This window comes from Sorex fumeus, unplaced genomic scaffold, assembly GCF_029834395.1.
Source record: "Sorex fumeus unplaced genomic scaffold, SorFum_2.1 ptg000047l, whole genome shotgun sequence".
NCBI classification, from domain to species: domain Eukaryota; kingdom Metazoa; phylum Chordata; class Mammalia; order Eulipotyphla; family Soricidae; genus Sorex; species Sorex fumeus.
The window spans coordinates 36,475,232-36,488,171 of record NW_026606104.1 but is presented as its reverse complement, the minus strand read 5'-3'; the positions used below and the strand labels follow the sequence as shown (position 1 = coordinate 36,488,171).

General features: G+C 43.0%; 1 protein-coding gene across 9 annotated transcripts in view; it reads left to right on the top strand.

Annotated features, from left to right (window-relative positions):
• The window catches only part of UBR4 (ubiquitin protein ligase E3 component n-recognin 4), a 134,771-nt gene that overhangs the window by 2,891 nt on the left and 118,940 nt on the right, over positions 1-12,940 (top strand). For 8 of the 9 annotated variants that reach the window (XM_056122730.1, XM_056122724.1, XM_056122726.1 and 5 more), the window contains exons 2-6: positions 8,388-8,485; positions 10,581-10,684; positions 11,553-11,682; positions 11,778-11,917; positions 12,760-12,862. In XM_056122730.1, the coding sequence (XP_055978705.1) occupies positions 8,388-8,485; positions 10,581-10,684; positions 11,553-11,682; positions 11,778-11,917; positions 12,760-12,862 (575 nt within the window). The remainder of the gene's footprint in view (positions 1-8,387; positions 8,486-10,580; positions 10,685-11,552; positions 11,683-11,777; positions 11,918-12,759; positions 12,863-12,940) is intronic. The other variant, XM_056122722.1, reaches the window with a different exon arrangement.

The following is a 12,940-nucleotide window of genomic DNA, read 5'->3' as shown; positions in this document are numbered from 1 at the left end:
CATATTGAATACGTCACGGGTAGCTCGCCAGGCCATGCAGGTGAGATACTCTCGGTAGCTTGCCGGGCTCTCCAAGAGGCGCGGAGGAATCGAACCTGACTCTGCCAGGCTGGCCGCGCGCAAGGCAAATGGCCTACCCCTGTGCTGTCGCTGCTCCAGCCCTTAGGCTCTTGAAGAAAAATATTTTGTTTGTTATTTCTGGTTTTAGGGCCACACCTAGAAGTACTCAGGACTACTGCTCCCTGCTCTGTGTTTGGGGGTTGCTTCTCATAGTGCTCAGGGGAACATACAGTGTGAGAGATTGAACCCAGGCCTCCTGCATAGAAAGCAATGTGCTCAGCCCACTGAGCCATCTCTCCAGCCCTACCAGATCCTTATGATAAAGTGACTAAACATTTCAGGTATTTGGTTTGGTGTAAAGCAGAGGTCAGCACACTTTTCTGTAGAGAAGAGATAGTATTTATTTGCTGCCTATGTAGTTGTATTTAATTTCTTTTTTCTTTCTTTTTCTTACTGGTTTTGGGACCACTCCTGGCAGTGCTCAGGGCTTACTTTTGGCTCTGTGCTCAGGGATCACTCCTGGCAGGCATGGGGGACTATAGGGGGATCCAGGCTTTGAACCCAGGTCAGCCGCATGCAAGACAAGCCCCCGCTCCACTACACTGTCTCTCCAGTACAGTGGACTACTACCTGGCCATGTAGTTTTCTGGGTGGATAAATCAATGTATCTTTCTTTCTTCCTTTTTTGTGGAGCCAGCGATGGAACCCAGGGCCTTACGTCTGCAAGGCAAGTGCTCAGTCTGCCTCCTACCCCAATATGGCTCTTGACTGGCAGAGCCAACCATACAATAAATATAAAGAAGTGGATGTGGCAGTTCCAGACCTTATTTATTAATACTGAAGTGTAAATTTCATATGATATTGGCTTGTGCAAGATATCTTTGAATTACAAAAAGTATAAAAATTCTTCTAAGGGCTGCATTTTGGTGAGGCATTTGCCTTGTTAGTTTGATCCCTGGCACCCTAGATGGTCTCCCAAGCATTGCCAGAAGTGGTCTCTGAACTCAGAGCCAGTACTGAGCCCTGAGCAAGCAAAATCTTTTAAAATGTGTACTGTACAAAAGCTGGTGAGTGGTGGTGTTTCGCCTGCAGACCAGTCTGTCATTCTTTGGTTTAGAGGGTACAAATTAGTAGCTTTTTTCTGTAATATTCTGTTTCTAATATGTTTTCTTTGCCCTTCAAGAAAAAAAAATGAACATTGTGAAAGTATTTATTTATTTGCTTTACATGCATGTGTTTAGAACTTACTCCTGGCTCTGTGCTCAGGGATTACTCCTGGTGGGGCTCAGGGGAGCCCATGGGGTTCCAGGGATAGAACCTGGGTTGGCCGCATACACGACAAGCTCCCTACTTACTGTACGATCACCCTGGCCCCGGGAAGTATTTCTTGATTATAGAACCTGTGTAATGAGTGCAGCACAGTTGAGGTGTTTGGGGCTTTCTTTTTAGTTAGTTCATCACAGACTTCTTGACTCCTAGGCCACATGCTGGTGCTGCTCTGTACTTTCGGTTAGAGGTTTTCCACCTCCTTTTGTCACACCAGCAACATGTTTCCTCCTTGGGTGCAAGAACCTTCATTTTTTCCTAGTTTCAGAGTTTAGTAGTACTCAACTACTCTCTGGGTTCCTCTGTTATGTCCTGGTACTATCTTGTCTGCTCTTCCTGTCAGCCTGTTCATCAGTTGACATCTTTTTTGTTCATTTTTGTTTTGTAGCCACGCTGGCAGTACACAGGCATTACTTCTGGTTCTGCACTCAGGTTTTTGGTAGACATTGGAAATTCGAACTTATGCTCCTCCTGCATCCTATAATAGCTAAGATAATCAAGAGATGCCTGTTTCTAGACACTAGAAAGATGAGGTCTCTTCAGTGGTTTAGGAAAGAAGTTCAAACTGAGTTGTTCAGTAGCAAACTTTTTTGGGAGGGCCGGGGAGAGGCACACCTGACAGAGCTCAGGGGGTTACTGCTGGCCTTGCACTTAGGAAGTACTCCTGGCAGTGTACAGGGGACCATATGATATGCTGGGGATAAAACCTGGGTCAGTCAGGTTCAGGAAAGAGCCCTACCTGCTGTACCGTCGTCATTCCAGCACCAGAAACAAACTTTTATTGCAAGACAAGATTCTTGACATCTCTATTTTCGGTCTCCCCCCAGCTCTTTAACTTCGGAAGTTTATCATGTGTCCTCTTTAGGCTTGATAAGAATATTTTGTCTGGTTTTGGTTTTGTAATGATCCTTATTCTTTATTTCTCTGCACTCTGCAAGGCAAGCACCTTAATCCCTATACTGTCGCAGCCTGAGTTCTTACTTTATTTCTATTGTTACTAGCATGTTTTTGGTAATAAAGATTGAAATGAAACACCATTACTTTTCCAGGCCAGAAATGGAGCTAGAACAAGTATAATGTTATAAGTGGGTTTACTTACTGCAGTTGCTAAATACAGCTTTGTATTTTAAGGTTCTTTTGGACAAAGTTCTACAGGCGATGTTGATAAGCATGGTTGTGAACGAACAACTTGATTGGCTCTTTGTAGTACAAATAGTATTCCACTTTCTCCTGAGTCAGTCGCCAGTGGGCTGTTCTTTCAGGTGATAAGACTCTGTATCCCAGCTATTTGATAAAATTTAAGCCAGTGAGATCGACTGTGGAAGATATTACAACATTCCCATTAGATATCACTAAAAATCTTGAGTGGGCAAATGTCATACTAATGTCATGATCTTTTGAGATTGTATTCTGTAGGACATAAATGTATGTTTGACCCACAGAAACAGGACAAAACAAAACACCCACAAACAAATAATACTGTATGGGGCTGAGGAGATAGTCCAAGTGCTTGCCTTGCACACTGCATATCCAGGAAGAGCCCCTTAGCACTGTAGGGTGTGGCCCCGAAATCCACCCCTCCCCCCCCCAAAAAAAACCTTACCACCACCACCACCATTGATTTCCATGTAATTGTGAGCTTGGCCATTGTTACTAGTTAATGTTTTTATATTTTAGTGTCACATTCATGTCAGGTTTGTCAGGAATATAAGGGATATAAAGAGCTTTCGTTTCTTTTTATTTTGTTTTTTGTTTATTCGTTTGTTTTGTTTTTTTGGGCCATGTCCACTTGTGCTTAGTATCACTCCTGGTGGGGTTTAGGAGGGCCATGTGGGATGCCTCAGATCAAACCCAGGTCAGCTATTGGCAAAACAAGACCCTATCCACTGGACTATCTCTTCCACCCCCAGAAGGGCGTTCATTTCTTTGGTTAATATATGGCTATTACTTTGTGACACATGGTAGGGCTCAGTAAATGTATATATTGTATTAAATAAGTTCATTATGTACTCATGCTGCTTCATGATGTGGAAGTGTAATGGACAAGCGTATCGTATGGTCCCCTGTGTACCGCCAGGAGTAACCCCTGAGCATCACTAGGTGTGACCTCTCCTAAAAAACAGATCTACAGAGTTTATCAGCGAGAGAAGAGAGATGAGATGATCCTTATTCTTCATTTGCTTTCTTAGAGACTTATCTCTTACTTAAAAAGAAGTTATCCGGTGCCAGAGAGATAATATAGTGGGTAGGGTGTTTGTCTCACATGTGGCTGACCCAGCTTCAATCCCTGGCACTGCCTCTTTTCCCCACACTGTGCCGGGAATGAACCCTGAGCGAAGCCAAATGTGGCCCCCAAATGAAAACAAACAAAAACTTTTTCTTGACCCTCGCCAGTTCTCTCTTTATCCTCAGCCATTTTAGATTTCTGGTCTGGTTGTTTCCCTGTATGTTGTACATAATATTTATTTAGGTATATAAAAACTTCAAATCCATATCTTTCTGTTGTGTTTGGTACCAGAGAGATAGTACAGTGGATAGGGCAGGTGCCTTGAATCCTGAATTCCCAGGACTCTGTATATTCTCCCAAGCTTGTTAGGAGTGATCTCTGAGAACAACCAGGAGTCAGCTCTGAGCTCAGTTCGGGGTGGCCAGAAAATAAAATAAAAAAGGAACAGGTATTTGAGGAGGAGAAATTGACTGACTCTCAAGACATTTAAAATTTTACCTTTAAAATCTTATTTTTTTCTTGCCCTGTGTTTTTCTTGCTGCTAATTTCTTCATTTTACACTTTTTGTTTTTTTGAGGGGGCGGGTGTTTGGGCCACACCTGACAGTGTACAGGGGACTGTGGTGATAGGGTTGGGAATTAAACTGAGTCATCGACGTGCAAGGCAGGCAGCTTAATTCTGTACTCTTTCTGGCCCTATTCTTACCCTTTTTTTTGGCTTTGTTTCCTTTTTTTTTTTTTTTCCATTTTTGAGTGGGGATATCCTTTGATGGATTGCTATTTATTGGATTAGTTTTTTGTTGTTGATTGTTTGGACCACATCTGGCTGTGCTCAGGGCTTACGCCTGCCTCTGCACTCAGAGGTCACTTCTGACAGGGCTTGGGGGACCTTATGCAGTGCCAGGGCTTGATCTGGGTCATCTTCATGCAATGCAAGCACCTTTCCATCTGTATTATCTCTCCTGCCCTTGTCAGATTCTTTTGGATGAGTTGGGCCACACGTGGTTGTGCTCTGGAGCTATAGCTGGCTTTGTGCTCATGGGTTACTTGGGACCATGTGCAGTACAAGGAATCAAACTAGGGTCAGTTGCATGCAGAGCAAGTGCCTTAACCCCTGTGCTGCTGATGCCTGTCAGATTTTTAGGAAACGGATCGGGTAAGAAAATATGGCAGGAAATCCTTATTGGGTGACTCAGACTCACTTTAAGCTCAAGAATTCTGTCATTGACCTTGAGGCTACAAGTGCACTTTTTTACATAAGTCATTTTAGAGCCCTTTTGCTCCAAGTTTAGTTTTATTTACCCTGAGTTGTTAGAGGAACTCGTCTTTTTTTTCCCTTTCTATGTCAATATCCATCTTTCCCCAAAGTGCATTCTTCTATTTCTTCCCCCTTTGTCTTTGTTTTGTGTCACGTAGGGTGGTGTGGGATCTATTCTGGTTGGGTAAGTGGTGCCAGCTTTGCTCGTGATGCTGGGGGAACCGTGTCGTAGTAGGACTGAATACACGGCTCCCTCGTGCAAAGCACGTGCTTGAGCTTTTTGAGCCATCTCCCCAGCCCTTCTGGTTTGTTTAATGAATTAGGGGAGTCATATATTTCGAAGGCAGGAAATGAGTTCCTTAAAAGATATGGGACAGCATTGGACCAGACAATTGTTTTATTTCCATATTTTGGATTTAGTTATTCAATTTGGAATTAAAAATTGAAAGAATAAGCTTATCCTTTGGGCAGGTAGTTTTCCTTTAAAAAGTGGAAGGGCCAGCAGCCAACCAGGTTTGTTCCTTGGCACCCTATATGTTCCTCTCAGCCAGAGTTAAGGCATTGATTCGAATTCCTAGCACCACATACTGGTCCCCAAAGCACTGCTGGGTATGGCCCACCACACTCCCCTTTTCCTCAAATAAAACAAAGTGGAAGTAAACAGTTCTCTGAACTTTTTTGAAATAGAGCAGAGAATTGCATACTAGGAAAAACTGTAGAACAGTAAACAAATTGTGAAGATGGAAATGAATGAACAATTAAGTATATGAGGTAGACCATGGCTGAATTAGTAGGATTTACTGATTGTACTGGACCCTTACCATGTGGCAGTCACCAGAGACTTTGATTTCTGTGTGATATTTATTTATTTTTTCTTTTTTTTGCTTTTTTCCTTTTTGGGTCACACCTGGTGATGCACAGGGGTTGTTACTCCTGGCTCATGCACTCAGGAATTATGCCTGGTCGTGCTCAGGGGACTACATGGGATGCTGGGAATCGAACCCGGGTCGGCTGCGTGCAAGGCAAACGCCTTACCCGCTATAATATCACTCTAGCCCTCTGTGTGATTGTGTGATTAAAGGCTTTGATTGCCTTCTTTTCACCACCTGACAAACAGGAAAAAGTAATTTTTGGTGGGTAGTAAGATGAGCACATGACTTTCATATTTTCTTTACTTTTGGTTTTGGGGCCCTACACAGTGGTGCCCAGGGCTTACTCTTCTAGCTCTGTGCTCAGGGATCACTTTGGTGGGGCTTGAGGGATCTTATGGGGTGCTGTGCAAGGCAGGTGACCCACCCACCCATTGTACTATCCCTCCAACCCCCAGACTTTTTTCCCCTCTGATTTGTTTTTGGATACATTTGGCAGGGCTGGAGCGATAGCACAGCGGGTAGGGCGTTCGCCTTACAAGCGGCCAACATTGCCGACCCGAGTTCGATTCCTCTGCCCCTCTCGGAGAGCCCGGCAAGCTACCGAGAGTATTCGATATGCCAGACACAGTAACAACAAAGTCTCCAATGGAGACGTTACTGGGCCCGCTCGAGCAAATCGACGATCAACGGGAGGGCCTTTACTTTACTTACATTTGGCAGTGCTAGGGGGATTTCCTCGGGAGTCACCCCTGGCAGTGCCTGTGGTGGGGTGGGGAGTTCCACGTAGGTAGGAATTGAACCCTGACCGCCCACATGCAAAGCATGCTCTCAACCCTTAAACTTCTCAGGCTGCCTGCAGGATTCCAGACTCTTAAGTGTTGTTTGAGGCTCCTTGTAATGCTCAGCTTCTCCTCTCTGCTGATTGGCAGGAATGGACTGTTTACATTCCACTTCTTAGGCTCGTGCTTCTTGCTGGAGAAGTAACTCACTTAGGAAACTACTAGCTGTGTTGCTCTGGTTTTCTATTTAATAAGATTTATTTCAGACTTTGGTTTGTCTTATAGTTTCACAAATTGTGGATGCAAGTCTGCTTTCATCAAAGAAGTAGACGTGTCATTATAAAAGACCATTTAGACTTCATTGGGCATCCGGTTTTCACAAGAGGATAGACCTTCAGCTGAAGACAAGGAATCTGGTTAAAAATCACTGAATTTTGAGGCCAGAGCTAGAATACAATGGGTAGTGTGCTTAACTTGCACACAACTGCCTTGGGTTCACTCCCTGGCACCCTCTATGGTCCCTCAAGCCCAGTCAGGAGTGGTCTGTGAGCACAGAGCCAGGAGTAAGTGCTGAGCATAGCCAGGTATGGCTTCCCCCAAAAATGAAATCATTGATTTTGCTGTAGATCTGCATAGGGAGATCTTGAGACCTCGGTACCAGTGACTTTTTATTTTTCATTGTTGGCGGGGCCATGAAGTACAGGGTCTCATTCGTGCAAGACAGATACTCGACCACTGATCCAATTTCCCAGTCACAAGTTTTAAATTTTAACTCCAGTTTACTTCATCCCTTGAGGTATTTTCTTGGGATGGGGTGGGGGTGGGGGTCACATCCGGCAATACTCAGGGGTTAGTCCTGGTTTTACACTTGGGAATCACTTTTGGCAGTGCTCAGGCAACCATGGGATGCTAGGGAGTTGAACCCAGGTCGGCTGTGTGCAAGGCAGGCGCCCTACCTGCTGTACTATCTCTCCAGCCCCGCTTCATGTATTTTTTTTTTCTTAATTCTTGCATTATGGACTAAGTCTTCTTTGGTTTTCAGAATGGGTGTTTATTGTTTTGTATTTTGATTGATCAGAGTATTTCGAGTATTTTCAGTGCCAAAAGAATATCTGGCATTATTAGCTTGTTTTTGCCAGCTAACAAACTTGCATTTGTAGGTGCATTTCAAAATATTTCCTGTGATATAAAGTAACAGAATGGGAGACTAACACCAAGAACAGTAGAGATAAGTACCAGGAGGATTACTCCACAGTTTAGAAGCAGGCCTCACATGCTGGGGGAAAATGCAACTCAGATAGAGAAGGGAACACCAAGTAAAGGGTGTAGGGAGGGTCCCCTCGGGATGGGAGATGCGGACTGAACGTAGACTATAGACCAAACACGATGGCCACTTAATACCTCTACTGCAAACCACAACCCCAAAAAGGAGAGAGAGAACAAAAGGGAATGCCCTGCCACATAGGTGGGGTGGGGTGGGGTGGTGGGAGGGATGCTGGGAACATTGGTGGTGGAAAATGGGCGCTGGTGGAGGGATGGGTACTTGACCATTGTATAACTGAAACCCAAGCACGAAAGCTTGTAAGTCTGTAATTGTACCCCACGGTGATTCACTAATAAAAAATTTAAGAAAAAAACAAAAAAACCTGAAATGTTTCCTGTGTATTAGCCTGTGCCACTTACTAAGCCTTGATACCTTGAGCAAGGTAATTGAATGGCTTAAAGTTTATTTTCTCAATTTTGAGTTCAGAGATGATAATAATGACTAGGATTGTTACAAGGATTCGATAAAGTACATCCTCTAACAGTGGTATCTAGCATGTGGTAAATACTACATAAATGTTGATTGAATTAATTTCTTTACAGTGAATCAGAAATCCTGCACCATGATAAGCAGTATGAGCCATTCTATTCATCTTTTGTTGCACTTTCCACACACTATATTACAACAGTTTGCAGCCTCAGTAAGTATTTCAATCTTACCCCTTTTTGTGACTTGTTGTATAGGGACATTGTGTGTCCTCTTATTAGGGTGTTTGAACAGGTTCTAATGAGGTCTTTATTTTATACTTTAAAACCTATCATCAGTGTCAGTCAGACAAGGGCTATAGAATTTCCTTCCTCAGCCAACCAATTGGGACTTTAAAAAGTGGGTTTGGATACCTGCTTCATAAACCCAAAGCTTCATAAACCCATTTTTTCTTTTTCTACCTCTCTAGCAGAGCTCACCTAATCATACTTGGCTAGTTGTGTGGGCCTGACTGTCATGTGCTTACTCCTGGTGGTGCTGGGGGCCACCAGAGCTACATGGTGGTACTCGTGCGGAGTCATGTAAGAGGGGATCAGACTTGGGGCCTCAAGCATGGCCTTTGAGCTGTCTCTTTGACTCCAAACTTTCTTACCTTCTTAATGAAAAGCATTCTGTTGATGTCACAGATGCCATTACTTTCTTGGGGTTGGCATTACTAATTAGGGATTAGCAGTCACTAACCAACACTGTATGCCTTGTTTGGATTTGATAATTAAATGAATTCTCCTTTTCTGTTTATTTTTTAATATATGGAGGAATTTCCACTTCAGTTCCTCATATTTTTATACTTTTTTTACTCAAAAAGTCACTGTCACTGTCCTGTTGTTCATTGATTTGCTCGAGCGGGCACCAGTAACGTCTCACAACAAATTGTGAGACTTGTTGTTACTGTTTCTGTGGCAGTTTGAATACGTCACAGAAGCTTGCCAGGCTTTGCCTTGCGGGTGAGATACTCTCGGTAGCTTGACAGGCTCTCCGAGTGGGACAGAGGAATCGAACCCGGGTCAACCATGTTGGCCGCGTGCAAGGCAAACGCTTTACCTGCTGTGCTGTTGCTCCAGTTATTATTTTAACATAACAAAAAGTATGTTGTTTTGTTGTTGTTGTTATTATTATTATTATTACTATAATTATTTTGCTTTTGGGGTCACACCTGGCGATGCACAGGGGTTACTCGTGGCTCTGCACTCAGCAGTTACTCCCTGGTGCTTGGGGGACCATATGGGATGCTGGGAATTGAACCCGGGTCAGCTGTGTGCAAGGCTGTGCTATCGCTCCAGCCCAGTATGTTATTATTTTATGGTTTTCTGGATTTTTATATTTTTAGTATATTTTTAAAACCCTAACTTGGAGAACTCTGAAGAATTAGAATTTTTGCTTCTTTAAATAATCCACAAAGCAATTAAATGGAAAGCCTGTAAAGTTGTTGAATAATCTTGTGGCATCTAATGCTATTAATTATAGGTCCTGGCTTCTAGTAAAAGTCACTTTAATTTTGATGAAAGTTTATGTAGGAAGTCCCTTGTGAAAAACTTTTAGAACCTATGGTAAAGCAGAGATATTTAAAGGCATGAACTCTGGAGTAAGATTTTCTGGGTTTAAAGTACCTATGAGAAGAAAGAAAAAAGGGAGGGGGACTGGAGTGATAGTATAGCAGGTAGGGTGTTTGCCTTGCGTGCAGCCGACCCGGGTTTCATTCCCAGCATCTCATATGGTCTCCCGAGCACTGCCAGGAGTAATTCCTGAGTGCATAATCCAGGAGTAACCCCTGAGCATCGCTCGTGTGACCCAGAAAAGCTAAAAAAAAAAAGGAGTACCTGTGTGATTCAAATCTAGGACAAGTTATTGAACCACTTCATGGTTTAATATTTCTTATCTTAGAAAAAGGTAGGAAGAAAAAAAAAGGTGGGAAGTGAGGATATAATAGGATATTAATGATATCTACATCACAGAATTTGTTTAAATAATTAAATGAATTAATTTATTTGAAGTGCTAGGTTCTTATTGTCATGTAACTACTTTGGTGGTAATTTGTTTCTAATAAGTGTAAAATAATCTAGAAGAAATGGGTGGTTTTCAATGTCAAGATGCCTTTATTTGTCCCTGGCTTGTTAGATCTAAATAATTATCACAGTGATATTTGGAATGTTGGACACAGTTCAGCTCAATACTATTTTTGATCTGTTGACTGTGAGGTTGAAGTGACTTCCCAGCAGCATGAAATTGAGTAAAACTTGCTGTCTTTTCAGTTCCCAGGAACCAACTCCAGTCTGTCGCAGCAGCCTGTAAAGTCCTGATTGAATTTTCTCTTTTGCGTCTGGAGAATCCAGATGAGGCTTGTGCGGTGTCTCAGGTGAGAGTGTTGGTTCTATTGATGGCCCCAATTTTGAGGTAGGATTATGGTGAGAAGGTCTTATTTGAGCAGGAGAGGGCAAACCTTTTCTGTAGGACTGGAGCTATAGTAAAGTGTGTAGAACGTTTGCCTTGCATGTGGCCAAGCCTGGTTCGATCCCCAGCATCCCAGATGGTCCCCCGAGCACTGCTAGGAGTAATTCCTGAGTGCAAAGCCAGGAGTAACCCCTGAGCACCGCCACTGTGACCCAGAAAAGCAAAAAAAAAAAAAAAAAAAAAAAAGCAAAAAACCTTTTCTGTAATAGGCCGCAATACTATATCCTTCATGAGCCTTTTTTTCTTTTTGCAATCGTGGGAAAGCAGCACAAACAATATGTAATGAACAAATATGTCAGTGAATCTAGCTGTAAAAGTTCAGTAGACTTTATTTACAAAAACAGGCAGTGGGCTGAATTGAGGCTGTGGTTTGCCAGCCTCTGGGAGGGCTGACAGGCCTTTTCCAGGGTTTGCAAAGTTCCCTATAAAAGGGGCCAGACAAATAGCACTAGTTAAATGAGTGAGATGCTGTGCAAAGTTCACTACGAAAGGGGCCAGGCAAACAACATTAGTTAAGTGAGTGAGATGCTGTGTGACTCAGGTGAAAAAGGGACTGATCATCATTTGGTTCCAGCTCATTGTTACCATCAGGAATGGAGTCTAAAAGGGACTATGTCTTGTGAATTGTTGAGAAAAATAAGAAATTTGTATAGGATGACGTATATTTAAAAGAATCTGTAGCTTCAAACTTAAAAAAAAAAAAAGTACTAAAGATGGTGCGATAAATATGCAAGCCAGGTAAAAAGATGTACTTGATTTTTGTTTTTTTCCAGAAACACTTGATTCTTTTAATCAAGGGCTTATGTACTGGATGTAGCCGGCTAGACAGAACTGAAATTATCACATTTACAGCGATGATGAAATCAGCTAAGCTGCCACAAACTGTGAAGACGCTCTCAGATGGTGGGTGATCCTTATCAACCCTGGTTACCTGTCCACAGCCCTGGCTAGATTTTCCCTTCTTATTTAATGCCATGCTCCTATTTTGTCTTTTACAGTGGAAGATCAGAAAGAACTGGCCTCACCAGTAAACCCAGAGCTGAGGCAGAAGGAAGTACAGATGAATTTCTTGAACCAGCTGACGTCAGTTTTCAACCCTAGAACCGTAGCACCGCCACCTGTTGGTCTGCAGACGGTAGTGAGTTACTTCAGTTGAAAGTTCTCATCTCTTGGGGTTTGTTAGGGAATAATACTAGGAAAAGGGAGAGGTACATTTTATAATTGTGATGCAAAATCATATCATTGCCTGTGGTAGGAAGAAAAGGAAAAGAATACAAATCACAGAAAGTAAGACTTGGGGTTAGAAGAGAACAGTGGGTAAGGTGCTCTCCTTGCACGCATCTGACTTGAGGTCTATCCCTGGCATCCCTATGGTTCCCCGTGCCAATACCATGGGCGCAGAGGCAGGAGTAAGCCCTGAGCACAGCTGGCTGTGCCGCAGCCTCTCCCTCCATCCCAATGTTAAAAAATAAAAAGAGAAAGTAAAACTTGAGTCCAAAGTGACAGTACAGGGGTGAAGTGATGTGCTTTACAGGTGGCCAGCTCTGGTTCTATTCTCAGCACCACATGGCCTCCCACAAGTTACAGAATGCAACTTTGGAGCCCCCTTCAGCTACTAGTACTGCTGGGTGTGACCCTGAAGGCTTTTGAGCACCCCTGGGGTGGGGCAGGTGCTGAGCTCTGGTGCTGAGGGATGAAACATAACTTCCTGTGTGTGATGCATGTGCCTAGCCCATTGAGCTATCTCTTTAACTCCAACATACATTTCTAAAAGCTTTTTTTTTTTTAATTTTCCTTTTCTGGGGGAAAAAAAATGAATGTTATATTCCTTAACACTAGAGAGGAGTTTTTCCACATTACCTCGGTAACCTGAAGGATAATATCGTAGATCTTTTGAATTTAGGTTTGGTCTGAACTTCAGGCTGCAGTTACTAGATGGTAGTATCTAGATAGACCTTCATATCCTTCATTTCTCTTTAGACGGAAGGAGAGAGTGATGAGCAGTCATCCACAGATCAAGCCTCTGCTATCAAAACCAAGAATGTGTTCATAGCTCAGAATGTGGCTAGTCTTCAAGAACTTGGTAAGACACTTACGTTTACAAATCTGGTTTCTCGAACCAGAGCCTGAAGCATAATGGGTGCGATGCTTTCCTTTCACA